Raw genomic sequence first — 13,352 nt, 5'->3', positions numbered from 1 at the left:
AGTCAAAAAGAGTCGGACACAACTGAGCGACTTCACTTAGAAATGAAAGTTTTCTGTGTTATTTTTGGACATTCAGGTGAGAAATACTTCAAAATGATTTTTTTTTTAAGATGCCTTTTCTTGAGGACATTTACTGCAGGACAGTCAGGTAAATGCACAAAAATAGAGGATGCAACCTTTTCCTACTGTGAGAAATTAGCTTTGCTCCTCCCTTAGTGTCCATTAACCTTGAAAAACTCGCAAATATGGAAAACATATTCTGAGTGTTTTACCTATACCTTTAAAATGTCATCAATCTTGAAATTTCTCAAGTCAGACTTTGCCGGATACCGCATTTCTTCACATTCTCTTTTGTTTAACTTTAGGTTAATTTGTCCTGACAGTGCAGCTGCAGGCTCTGCATTTGCAGTCTGTCATTAAGAGCACCAAGAATGGTCTGGAGGGTTGGAACTGTTGGGAGTTAATTTGGCGTAAACCTAACACTCAAAGATTTCTCAAGATATGACATGTCATGTCTATGTCCAGTCACACTTCTGTTTAAGAAGTTCTTGTTTATATTATAAATATGACCTTTACAGTTATCTTTTCAAAGGTCCCAATGCTTTGAAGAGGAACCCTGAGGAGCTATGGAGATATTAAACTTGCAAAGCATGTTTTCATAGCAATGTCAGTGTCCATTTGAATATCCTCCTTCTTTCTTTTCTTTTCTTTAGTCACATAGCAACCCTGTCAGCCAGTGGCAGGTTATGATATTGGAGTCTTGTGATAAAATTCATCACAGGTAATCAAAGGTCTCTTATCACACTTTTTAGCCAGAGTCCATTACTAAAAGTTTTCTCTTTTGCAGATAAACTAATCCCTCTGGGTCCCTCCCAACTCTAAATTGTCTCACTGAACATACAAATTGGTATATACTGGTTGCTGACTCTCAGCCCCCCAACCCCTGGCCCGATCAAGACTCAACCACTTTTTCCTGATGACAAACTAGATGTCCTCCTCTCTGTCTCAGACATTTGAATAAGAGGACAGATCTTGGAGTGCAGGCTTCCCTGGTGGCTCAGTCAGTAAAGAATCTGTCTACAGTGCAGGAGACCCAGGTTCGATCCCTGGATGGGGAAGAGAAGTGGCAACCCACTCCAGTATTCTTGGCTGGGAAATCCCTTGGACAGAAGAGCCTAGCTGGCTACAGTCTATAGGATTGCAAAGAGACTCAGTGATTATACCACCACCACCAAATAGGACCTGAAGTCCCCATCAGCCCAGTCAGACTTAGGCTAAGCATGAAGCTAACCTTGCCAGCTACCATTAGGACCTGCTAACTGTGGTGACTGATGAAATGTACTTCCTTTAGAGATCCCTTGACTAGCTGGTAACTCCTGATAATTCGTCCTTCAGCGGTGTTCAGCAGGCTCTCTGAGTTGCCCCTCTCAGATTCACTGTCAGCAGCCCATGCGTGAATTTACACTCAAACCTTATGAGTGTGAGCTGCAGATTTGCTCTTTATGTTCTTCTAACGAGTCTGAGACAAAGTTGAAGATCACGAACCTGAGCTTGAACTGACTGGTGTCATGGCAACTAGCACTTCACCTCTTGCTGGTCCCCCTCTCATGCGTGCTACGATATTTGTGCACATTAGTAATTCATTACAAAGTGCCAGGTTTCTTTGTGCTGTCAAACCATGTCAAGGACGGGATATGATGTGCTATCTCAGATGTCACCCACCAGACTGTCGAGGGCAAGAGTAATTAGAAAGGAAAACTTGTCGGGTTACTCTGGAAAGTTCCTGAGAACACGATGCTTTCTCACCACCCATTTACAGCCTTTTTTTTTTATTCCTAACATAAGGACCAGGCTTCGTGTTGATCAAAGCATATGTGGTAATGTGCCCCAGACACAAGGCAGGGGTTTGGTTGTGGAAAGAACGCCTGGGCAGTAATTGCTCGCCTCTATTCAGGCAGCAAAGGAAATGATTAACAGCCTCAGTGCTCAGTCACGTGGATCAGGCTCCAGCCTGAGCTGTGCAAACTTGGGTTTAAAAAGAAACCTGAGTGGCCCCGGTATGAAAGCTTTTCCCCCAGGCTTGCCTCCGCCCAGCACCCAGGAGGAGCTGAATGGTGGCCACCAGCTTTGAAAGACAATCAGTCGGGGTCCCAAGGCCACCCGGCCCTTGAATGGCTCACTTCCCCTCCCCGTTTCCTCAGCACCTGGTGTGTTGTCCCTGGTCTGGCTAGGAGTTGTAGTAACTGTAGTGTTAGACCTGTAAGTAGTGAGCCTTTCTAGATGAACATAGGCCTTTGCCTTGGAAGGTAGAAAGCATAATGACATGCTGGGTTTTGTTTCTACAGAAGGCCAAATTTGTCCCTGATGGGGGAAAGAAGTCACATATTTTATAAGAATCTTTGACTTGCCACACCCCTTTAAAAAAAAAAAAAACAACCCCTCCCTCTAAAGAAAGCTTCATACTAAAACAAACAAACCTGTGTCACACTTTACTAGCTACTTAAAATGAAGCCCTAAAAAATATGTTTACAACACACAGTTGGAAAAGACTTTAGTCACATAGCTATATTTGGATCCTTTTGTTTCTCTTGTTCTTTTTTCTTATTTCCTTTAAGCACAAACCCAGCAGCTTAAATGTCCCTCTGAACTACTTTGTGGGGTGGGAGGGGAAGCAGGCTCAAATCAGACTTTTTAGAATATGCAGCTGCAGCACGCTGCTTTTGTGAAGGATAAACCAGAACTGTTTTCTATTTGTTGTACTGATGTAACACAGTTTGGTGCTGGTGAGTATGCCAAGTTGCTTCAGTCGTGTCCTACTATTTGCAACCCCATGTACTGAAACCCATCAGGCTCCTCTGTCTATGGGATTCTCCAGGCAAGAATAGTGGAGTGTGTTGCCATGCCCTTCTCCAGGGGATCTTTCCAACCCAGGGATCGAACCCACATCTCCTCTGTCTCCTGCATTGGCAGGCAGGTTCTTTTTACCACTGGCACCACCTGCGTATAAAAGTCTGCTTAGAGATAGGAATGAGACCTGCTCACGAGTTCCCCATCATTGCTTGGCCAGATCATAATCAGGTCCTGCACGTAGTAGGTGTTCAAGAAATACCGGTTGAAGGAATAAGTCAATGCCAGCAGGGCTAGAGGGGACGTGAATCCATTTTAGAACCTTGCAAGAAATTAAACTTAAAAACAGGAACTTAAAACAGTTACTGCCTTCATACGTGCTGGGATATGGATTAGTCCTTTAATACCTGCTGGCACCAACGTGGAGCACGAACGTGGAGAAGTCATTAGAGCCAGCCCACTGGGCATCTGGGTTTCTGGGAAGGGCTGGCCACCTCGTAGAGTTAGCATGGACGCAGGCTGGGGATGACCACGGTCAGCAACTCAGATTTGTCGTAACCATGTAGCAAATTCCTGCTAGTATTCTGTACTGTGTGTAATTGCTTAGGATTTACTCTCAAGTCCTTCTAATTTCTTAACTTAAAAATAGGACCTTCGTGCTAAATCTATCCTTCTCTTCCAAGACTAGGGAAACTATTAATACTTAGAAGTGATCTCTGGATAATGTCAAGACTAAATTTTATACTTTTGAGCTAATCTAGAAACAATTGATTATAATCAGATATTTAAAAGAAGACTCATAGGCATGAGTACTGAAGGATGTGTTTTTAGTTTAGATTGACGTAGATAAGCTTCCCTGTGATGTTACTTTATTGTAATTCTGTGATATAGTGCTCTTATACAAGTTATAAAGCCTAGAGTTTGCAGGTGCTATAAACTGAAACAACCAGAAAAACGCAAATTACCACAGAACATATAATTATATGTCACAGTGACTGATACTGGTTATATGGACAAAGTCAAGGTGAGTGGAATAACATTCAAGACTTACCATTCTTAACTACCCATGTTAGAGAATTTTTAAGGGGCTCTGGTGACATAATTAACATAAAGCACTTTGAAAAGCATGAGAGGCTATGTAAATATATGGTTGATATTACACTTTGAGTTATATAAGAGGACTTTGTGGGCAGATTGTCAGAGAAGTGTTGAGTCCATGAGTAAAACTGTACAGATGAGAATAAGCATGACCTAGGCTTCCCTAGTGGAGAAGGAAATGGCAACCCACTCCAGTACTCTTGCCTGGAGAATCCCAGGGACGGGGGAGCCTGGTGGGCTGCCATCTATGGGGTCGCACAGAGTCGGACACGACTGACGCGACTTAGCAGCAGCAGCAGCAGCAGGCTTCCCTAGTAGCTCAGTTGATAAAGAATCTGCCTGCAATGCAGGAGATCCCACTTCAATTCCTGGGTTGGGAAGATCCGCTGGAGAAGGAATAGGCTCCCCACTCCAGTATTCTTGGTCTTTCCTTGTGGCTCAGCTGGTAAAGAATCTGCCTGCAATGAGGGAGACCTGGATTCGATCCCTGGTTTGGGAAGATCCCCTGGAGAAGGGAAAGGCTGCCCACTCCAGTATTCTGGCCTGGAGAATTCCATGGACTGTATAGTCCATGGGGTCGCAAAGAGTCGGACATGACTGAGCAACTTTCAGGGAACAACCGTGCAGAGTCCACAATGGATGTAAGTGGGGACTGAGGGGTTATATGATAATCAGGGGTCAGACTGGGGAAGACCTTGGGCTACTTCACAAAATTTCATCTGACAACTGAATGCATCATGGATTGGAACATGGAAAAAACTTCAAAATTAATGGAATGACTGTTTGATCTTGTCCACGACTGAAGCGACTTAGCAGCAGCAGCAGCAGCAGCAGCAGCAGCAGCACGCAGAAGTTATCAGAGCAAATCAAATACGTGTGCAAAAATTCAATGATGTCTTAACCAGGAAATCCTCTGAGAAGGGAATGCAACTCTTCTTTAAGTCCACTGGGTAGTGTTTGGGCTTTTTTTTTAACTTCATAAATCATGGGAGGCTGTGTTGGCAGTGGGATATAACTCAGCAGTAGATGGATTGCTCTTTGCTGCTTTCTTTTAGGAAGCAGGTTATAAAACTGTTGGGAGCCTAGTGGAGTAGTTAATAGATTATCTTAAGCAATTTGAAGTAATTTAAAAAAAGAAAAATTACAGCCTTGTGTCTTGAAGGCATGAAAGCTAGAGGGAAAAGAGAAGTTTAGTGAAACAAGAAATGGATGCCACCTCTGGGTCCACTGCCCTGGAGCTTCTGCCACATGCTCTGTCCCCCTAGGGCTGGTCACCTGCCTCCACGGGAAATACACTCCCCAGGAAACCCCACAGCAGAGCTTGGTCAGTCAGATGCCATAAACTGTTGTCATGTAAAGTTAGCATTAGGACACAGTTTTCATTAAAACTATTCTGTACTTTTACCCTCTTTCTGTACACCTAAAATACTTAACCTCCTGTGAGTATACTCTGATAATACAGTTTGGATGTTTGAAGATACTGCTGGAATATCTCAGCCTTCATGGGTCTGTTGCTGAATAGACGTAGTCATGAGGCAAACATTATAGGAGCCTCCTATTTGTGGGCAGCGGGAGGTCCCTCCCAGACCATGAGATGCTGCACTCAGCTGTCACAAGCATGAAAAGATCTCTGACCCAGGAGTAGTTTAGATTAGCAGATAACTCACTTGAAAAGTGATAAAGAGCCTTCTCCTAATGGCTTTCTTTTCATCTCTGGACATGGTCCCCGAGAGCACTTGTATTACAGTCTTGTGGGTCACGGCTTGTAATAGGCCTGCCATGCCGATGACACGGTGCTAAGTGAACCAGGATGCTTCAGGGATCTTCTCTTTTTGATAAATGTGAAATATTTTAAAACAAATTGGGAAATGTGTATTATATGAATAAAACTTTGTTTCATGATCTTGAGTTGGTGGGGTTTTGGTTTGGTTTTGTTGTTTTTTGGGTTTTTTTTTTTTTTAGGTGAAATCCATAGGTCAGTTCTGAAGCTTACATCTTCCTTTTCTTTCAGACCACTAAGGCTTTTCTTCCTACCATGCTGGAGATTAATCATGGTCATATTGTGACAGTTGCGAGTTCCTTGGGATTGTTCAGCACTGCTGGAGTTGAGGTTTGTCATTATAAAGCATTTCCTTCTTTCAATCAGTTCATCTCATCACAAATACACTACAGTCCTAGAAGCGTGCCTGCTGCCCTCGTATTCCTGCGAGCCCCTGGAAGCTACCTGTATGCTGCTTGTGGAGTGCACCCCAGCACCCACCAACTCTACATCTTCTGCCATAAACTTAACACTAGTTTGACAAACCAACAGCAGCAGCAGAAGTAGGTGGGCCCGTCCTCAGTATGGCCCCATTCTCATTAGCAGTTTTACTTGACGACAGTGGGAAGACATAGATAGGGTCAAGATGCAACTGGAGGGCACTGGCAGTGCCCCAGAGAACAGATAAATGAGGCTATAGGTTGACACTCTGTTTTGGTCAGCTTGTCAAAAGTGAGCTATCTTGTGTTAGCTCATCAGATGAGCTGGTTAGGGTAGGTGTGAGGTGTCTGCATGTTAAGTCTGTGAAACTGGGCTTAATCAGACCCTGTTCTTCACCAACTTCAAGTTGCAAAGCATGCATGTGTTTGTTGTTCTGTGCTGTTTGTCCCATGGGTGCCTGTAGCAGAAAATAGAAAACATCACCCCATGCAAATATGCAAAAGGATGCACAAGAGCCGACTTCTACATTGTACATTTCCATTCCTAAATTTAAAGTTGGGTAATGGAGAAGAACTTCCTTTCTATACCGTGAATCCTTAGGTTGAGTTCTAGTTGAAGTTTACAAGGTGGAGTTATCATTTCCATTTTCACTTGGCCCTGAAAATTGGATCATTGAAACAGCTCATAATTCCAGCTCTAGTCGCCTTTGTTCTCCTAGCATTAATTTAAACAAACTGGTTTTTCAGTCTCCTTTACTGAACAAGAGGCCATTTGTAAATTTTCCAGACACTTCAAAGTGAGCCTCTCTCCATTTTTAGCCCCAGCTTGTTAGCTTTCATAGACTCCTTTGTGGTAACTTCCCCCAAAGTAATCTGATACTTCGTTGATGTGGCAAAAAGTGTTCATCTGTTTCTGCTGTTGCTTTGAAAATATTATTTCTGCACCAAACCACATCAGATACCTGTCTTTTAGAATGCTCTCCTTTTCTTTGCTTAGTCACCTGTAACCTTTTGTATCTACATGTAACCTGAGTAACGGGGCGACTTGGGGCTTGGTCTGGAATGTGCACTATACTGAGTACCTCTGCCCTCTCTACTTTGCCCCTAGGACTACTGCGCCAGTAAATTTGGAGTCGTTGGTTTTCATGAATCCTTGAGCCATGAGTTAAAAGCCGCAGAGAAGGATGGAATTAAAACAACGCTGGTCTGCCCTTACCTGGTGGACACTGGCATGTTCAGGGGCTGCCGAATCAGGTCAGTAAAGGACTCGCCTCAATGCCAACAATTAGCAGTTCTAACAAATCATCTTTCCATCTCAGGAGACTATATGAAATCAGTCAGATCTCCAACCATAAGCAGCTTGGCACTTCAACAGCTGACATTTTAGCTCATGTGTAGTTTTCATTGGTCAAGGTTTGTAAAATTGACGCGTGTGTGATTGACAAGCAAGGGCTGGCATTAACTTGCAGAAGGCAAGGAGCATCAGTAGGAAACGACCTCTCTGTACCTTCAGGGAGCAAATACCTAGGATTTTGCTTAGAAGCTACTTCTTTGGAAGTGATTTTCTTTCTTTAACATTAGTGTAGTTAGTGCACAGTCCCTCAGTCATGTCCGACTCTTTGCGACCCTATGGACTGTAGCCTGCCAGGTTCCTTTGTCCATGGGGTCCTCCAGGCAAGAATACTGGAGCAGGTTACTGTGCCCTCCAGGGGATCTTCCCAACCCAGGGATCGAACCCCAGACTCTTGCATCTCCTGCATTGGCAGGCGGGTTCTTTACCACTGCACCACCTGGGAAGCCCCTTAACATCCATGTTTGCACATAAATGTGACTTTGGTTTGGATACAGAACAGTGTCACTGCCACTGAGGAGGGTGGCCTTTCTTCTGAAAAGACCCTTCCCACATTTGGGAACTTCCTTTTTGCAGAGAATAGTCTGTAGCTAGAGTCACTCTGACAGAATGAGAAGAAACATTGAGATTTTCTACAAATGAAATAAGACACCCCCACACTTTGGAAGGAGGCACATGGGAATAGCCATGTCAAGTCACATCTGACTCGAGCTACACAGAATAAACAAAGTCGTGACTCACTAAGAGGCCACTTGCACAGACATGCTCACTGCCGAGATCTTTGCTCAGACGAATTTGAAAGACAAAGCGAGATAAGTGAACCAGTTCCCAGTGGGTCAGGGCCAATCTTGGCACATCCTGAACCTGGCCGGGCTGTGAAGTAAGTGGAGGTGGCTTGAGTCATTTCAATCTCAGGCTGAGTCCAGGTCCAGACTGGGAGTGAACTGGACCCCACGTCTTTTCCTGCGCGCGTGGGCGTGTGTGTGTGTGTGTGTGTGTGTGTGTGTGTGTGTGTTTGGCTTTTGCCCCTTACAAACTTAAGAACCGGTTGCAGAGGGCCTGAGGAGCTCTGTCTCCTATTTAGCATCACAGCAGGTGTCCAGAGCTCTAGGGGGACAATGAGAAGTGAGGGGAGTAAATTCTGTTAACTTCTACCGGTAACTGGATGAATTCAGCTGAAGGTAGGCTGTCTCATGTGCACTTCATTTCAGAGACACCACCCCCCCAACTCTTCCCCCCACCCCCCAAAAAAAGCCCCGGACTTTTCCTCTCCAGGCATCCGGGGAGGCACACAGCTGAATTTTATTTCACTCAGGAAGGTTTATGTTGGTGTTTACACACCATCATTTGAACTACGCTTAATGCTAAGTTTAGCATCCTGTTTGGGTTTACTGTTTGTTATGTCAGACACCCTCTCTTTTTTCAATTGAAAGAAAAAAATAATAATTTGAAATACATTCCAAGGCATTTTGAAAACACAACTTTCTCACTCTACAGAAAAGCAGACCAATTCTGCTTTTCTTTTTTTTAAAAAAAAACTTGCTTTCCAGACAATGCAAATAAAATATGTTCACAATAGGAAAATTTGGAAAATACAGTGAAAGCACAACGAAGTGAACAAAACAGATTGCAAATCCTATTGCTCAGATAACATCACCCTTCGTGTTTTGATGTGTATTTCCAGCCTACCATATTTTGTGTGAATTCTTAATTTCATCTTTTGAATATGTAACTCCCAGGAAAGAAATCGAGCCTTTCCTCCCCCCTCTGAAGCCCGATTACTGCGTGAAGCAGGCCATGAAGGCCATCCTCACCGACCAGCCCATGATCTGCACTCCCCGCCTCATGTACATCGTGACCTTCATGAAGAGGTGAGTGTGAGGGGCCTCCCTGCTTGGCGGGCCTTCCCACAGCCACCCTGTAACTTAACAAACACACTACATCTCACGTTTGCTAACTGTGACTCTTCCTTTTCCAGCATCCTCCCTTTTGAAGCAGTTGTGTGCATGTATCGGTTCCTAGGAGCAGACAAGTGTATGTACCCCTTTATCGCTCAAAGGAAACAAGCCACAAACAACAACGAAGCAAAAAACGGAATCTGAGGATCTTTTTTGTACGGAATATCATTTCTACCAGAAGACGGTCAGGATATCTTAGTCTGACCTACATCAGCTTGACGGATATTCTCTGGATTCTACATCCGTGTTTTTGTTTTTTTTTTTCAAATCAGCTTTTTACAAAAATAAATAAAGTGTAAATTAACTGACTAGAGTACTTGGAAAACGTGATCAGCAAAAGTGAGCTTAAGTCGTTGCCAACGGGGTCCTTTGCAGGCAGAACCCTAAGACCAGTCCAGTCTTTTAGACAACCGCTGTGTGATATCGCCAGGCCACCATTATTATTATTATTATTATTATTTTTGGAATGAACAGGAAGTCTCGAGATGATAATGACTGTGTGTTTCACATGTTTGTTTTCCTTCATTCCCATAGAATTTATTAATTCTTGTAATTAATCTCTAGCAAGTTGACACCCTTGCAACTTCAAGGACTGACAGTGCTGTATTTTCTGTTTTCTAAGTTTCAGCTTTGCAAAGCCTGTGTGGCTCTTTCATGGTGTGTATATATACAACTCTTTTAAAAAGGCATTTTGAAATCGCCATCAGTTGAAAATAGAGGATGTCTGATTGTTACAGTAAAATCATGTGATCAGGTTTCTTTGCTAAAGTCACAACGACCGAATTGTTGGTCAAATTTTAAAATGTATCTCTGAGGTCTTTCCATAAGGATCTATTCCTCTGGAGACCTATTTATCCAAGAAAAAAAAAAAAGATCATAGATTTTCTACCTGTGAATTTTGCTGCATACAGAAAGTGCCCTTTCCTAAGAAAGTTGCTGTGTTTCATTTCTTTGGTTGGACTTTGATCTAGAATACATAGCAGCTCTGCAAAGAAACAGTTTCTAAAAGTGGGAACTTGTGCACTTAAAAACGTCCCCGTTTTTGTGCCAACTATGATTAGCAAGGGGGAAAAAAATCTTACACTATGGAATACATATGGAAAGGTGTAAAGATTCTTTTGAAAGTTTTATTCACATTGTAGAACAGCAAATGACATTTTTACAGTATTTTTTTGTAAAGCAAACTATTTTGTGCCTTGAATTTGGTAAATGTGTATTAGTGAAACGTTGTAAAAGTGAACTTCTACCTCTGTATCTAAATGTATACCATCCACTTGTAAATTACTATAAACTATTATGTGATTGCTCTTTTTTTTTTAGAATGTCTTGTTTAAATAGCGGCCAATGTTTTAGGCTATTCAAATAAGCCATCTTTTACTAATTAATTGGGAGATTTTATAAAGGAGTGATTAAATTTAAAGACAACTTACATACAAATGACTGTGTGATCATTAGTTATCAGCAATGTTGTCGGGACAGACACTGTGTCCTTATTTTCTGTGCCATATCACTCATGAATGAAAAACATTTGAACGGGCTTGTGTTCAGGGATACTGGTGGGTTAGGGTGCCCTACACTCGCATTTCCCATGTTACCATCTTCACAGATTAGATACTTTATCAAGGGCTTGTTGATACTAAAGGTGGGGAAATAGAAAGAATTCCATTACCTGTGTGTTGTCTGGCTACACTACAGATGAGTTCTGCCATGTATCCACATATAGGAAAGTACTGCCTCACCACTAGTGTCCCCAGCACTGGTCTTAAGAAATAGCTTTATTCAGTGTTTAAATTTCTTTTTATAAATGATAACTAAACTTGAAGCCATTGAGGCACTGGCTAGCTCTTATTTTCCATGTCGGATTTGAAGTACAGTTGACCCTCAAACATCACAGGGGTTAGAGGATCAACCCTCGATGTAGTCAAAAATCCATGTATAACTTATAATCAGCCCCCTGTACCCATGGTTCCTCCGTTGCCCCAATCCCCACCTACTGATTCCGCCAACCACAGATTGTGTAGTACTATAGTATTTACTACTGAAAAAAAGATTGTGTATAAGTAGATTGGCACAGTTCAAACATATGTTGTTCAAGAGTCAACTGTGCTTTGAGGTAAACCTCATATAACAACATGGGGTGGAGATGTATTTTCAGTGGTTCTCCAGGTGTGCCTGTCAGTTAACCCCTAGCACCCTCCAACCATCCTACAAGATATCTGTTCCAATACTCTAAAACCCACTTATCAATCTTAAGACTAAAAGCAAGTCTCCCCTACATTTAATTTTATTCTCATATATTGTCATTCAAACCTTTTTCTATTCTTTTTTGTCTTTGCCCTGACAAAGTTGTCGGTCTCTAAATTCAATAAACAAAATTCATTTAACTTTTTGGTATAAGTCTTCAATTCCCATGTCCCAGCCTTAGTTGAATTACCTCTGTGACTCTTCCTTGAATGTCATCCAAATTCTCTTTCCCATCTTTAGCTGTGGAGTTGGCAAGTGGACTGAGTCAATGCAAGCTCAGGGCTGCAGGATTCCTACCTGTTGCACTGCTTTACTCCAGTCTCCTGTTCTTAAGCTAAAGGTACATGAATGATGCTCTTCTCCCCAAAAGTGAACTCTCTTCTAGTCAACTCTGCCCACTTTTGTTGATCATTTATGTAACTGCCAAGGCTGCTTTTCTGGCTGATTATTCATTGACACCCCCAATTCCACTTTGAGATTAATGCTGACTTGGAATATGTTACCTTTTTCTGTTGTCTGGCCCTTTCAGGCACTGTTTAGGGCAACTGGGCTCACGGCTGACCCCCTAGGGAGGCCACTTCTATCCCCTAGCTAGAACTGGTTCTCTCTAACCTCTCAAGCAGTTTAATGGTAATCATATTGAGTGGAACCCAGGAATCAAAAGTTTTGAAGGCAGCAAAGATAAATTCCAACTATTGTTTCCCCCCTTGATCTGCCAGGTCTGTTGTTCTGTCACAAAAGATTAGATGAGCTTGACAGGATTGAACTACATAAAGCCAGGCTGGTAGGTGGGGTTTGTTTGTTTGTTTTTAAAGTATCCTGTTTCCTTGAAAGGCTACAGCTTTCAAATGTTTCCCCAAGTTGAGAAAAAAAAAGTCAAATGTCTTTTTCAAAGTTTTCTTTTCCAACTGGCAGAAAAAATTTGAAATTGGTGTTGACCTGAATCTTGGAAATTTGCTTTTGCCTCCAACAAAATATAAAATCAGTTGGGGCTGGTCAGGGGGTGGGGGTAGTTCTTTCCATGCCAAATTTATTGCCTGTGTCTGATTAAAAAGAGTAGAGAAAGCAAGGCTGTAATGGGCCAGAAGTGGCTGGGACGGGGCAGGGAGCATCAAGCCAGCACTTGTCCGCACTCAGTTTAACAGATAAACCAGGCATCTACTAGGCCCAGGGACTCAAGTAGCATACAATTTGCGTGCAAGTTCAAATACGTGTACCTTTCTGTGCATATGCCACAGATTAACCTCAGGTGTGATAAGGTCTTAGTGAGGCGGGGAGGCCCCTGAGATAAGCCCTGCAGGTTGGTGGTGCAACAGATGGAGATGAGGGTGAGAGTGTGGACACTACAAGGGATAAATTAAATGATCAGGAAAGGCCCAGAGGTTGAAAAACAAATACTCATCATGCCTGAAACAGAACATATGAAGGGAGTGCCATGCAACCCCGACAAAAGGCCCATTTTGAAAAGAAGCCTTCATTCTGGGGGGAGGAAGGGGTGCTTCATTTGATGGAGAAGAGGGAAGCCCAGGGAGGTTTTTTTTGCAGGGAAGTGACAGGAGCAGAGTTGGGGAGTTAAGAGCATCAATCAAGTTGTTGTAAGAATTTTGAGCTGCTGGGAGCCAGGAGAGCGGTCAGGAGGGAAGCTGTGATGCTGA

At 42.9% G+C, this 13,352-nt stretch overlaps 1 protein-coding gene across 5 annotated transcripts in view; it reads left to right on the top strand.

Moving 5' to 3' along the window:
* The window catches only part of RDH10 (retinol dehydrogenase 10), a 30,530-nt gene extending 19,640 nt beyond the window's left edge, over positions 1 to 10,890 (top strand). For 3 of the 5 annotated variants that reach the window (XM_081501659.1, XM_081501660.1, XM_081501658.1), the window contains 4 exons: positions 5,957 to 6,055; positions 7,253 to 7,398; positions 9,235 to 9,366; positions 9,474 to 10,890. In XM_081501659.1, coding sequence (XP_081357785.1) covers positions 5,957 to 6,055; positions 7,253 to 7,398; positions 9,235 to 9,366; positions 9,474 to 9,597 — 501 coding nt within the window. In that variant the 3' untranslated portion in view covers positions 9,598 to 10,890. Of the gene's footprint in view, positions 1 to 5,956; positions 6,056 to 7,252; positions 7,403 to 9,234; positions 9,367 to 9,473 lie in introns of all 5 variants that reach the window. The other 2 variants (XM_081501662.1, XM_081501661.1) reach the window with 1 other exon arrangement.
* Positions 10,891 to 13,352: the final 2,462 nt, after the last annotated feature.

The sequence above is a fragment of the Giraffa tippelskirchi genome, chromosome 6 (assembly GCF_054371585.1).
Source record: "Giraffa tippelskirchi isolate mGirTip1 chromosome 6, T2T-mGirTip1v1.2.pri, whole genome shotgun sequence".
NCBI classification, from domain to species: Eukaryota; Metazoa; Chordata; class Mammalia; order Artiodactyla; family Giraffidae; genus Giraffa; species Giraffa tippelskirchi.
Note: the sequence above shows the minus strand (reverse complement) of the source record. Positions and strands in the feature narration are given on the sequence as shown.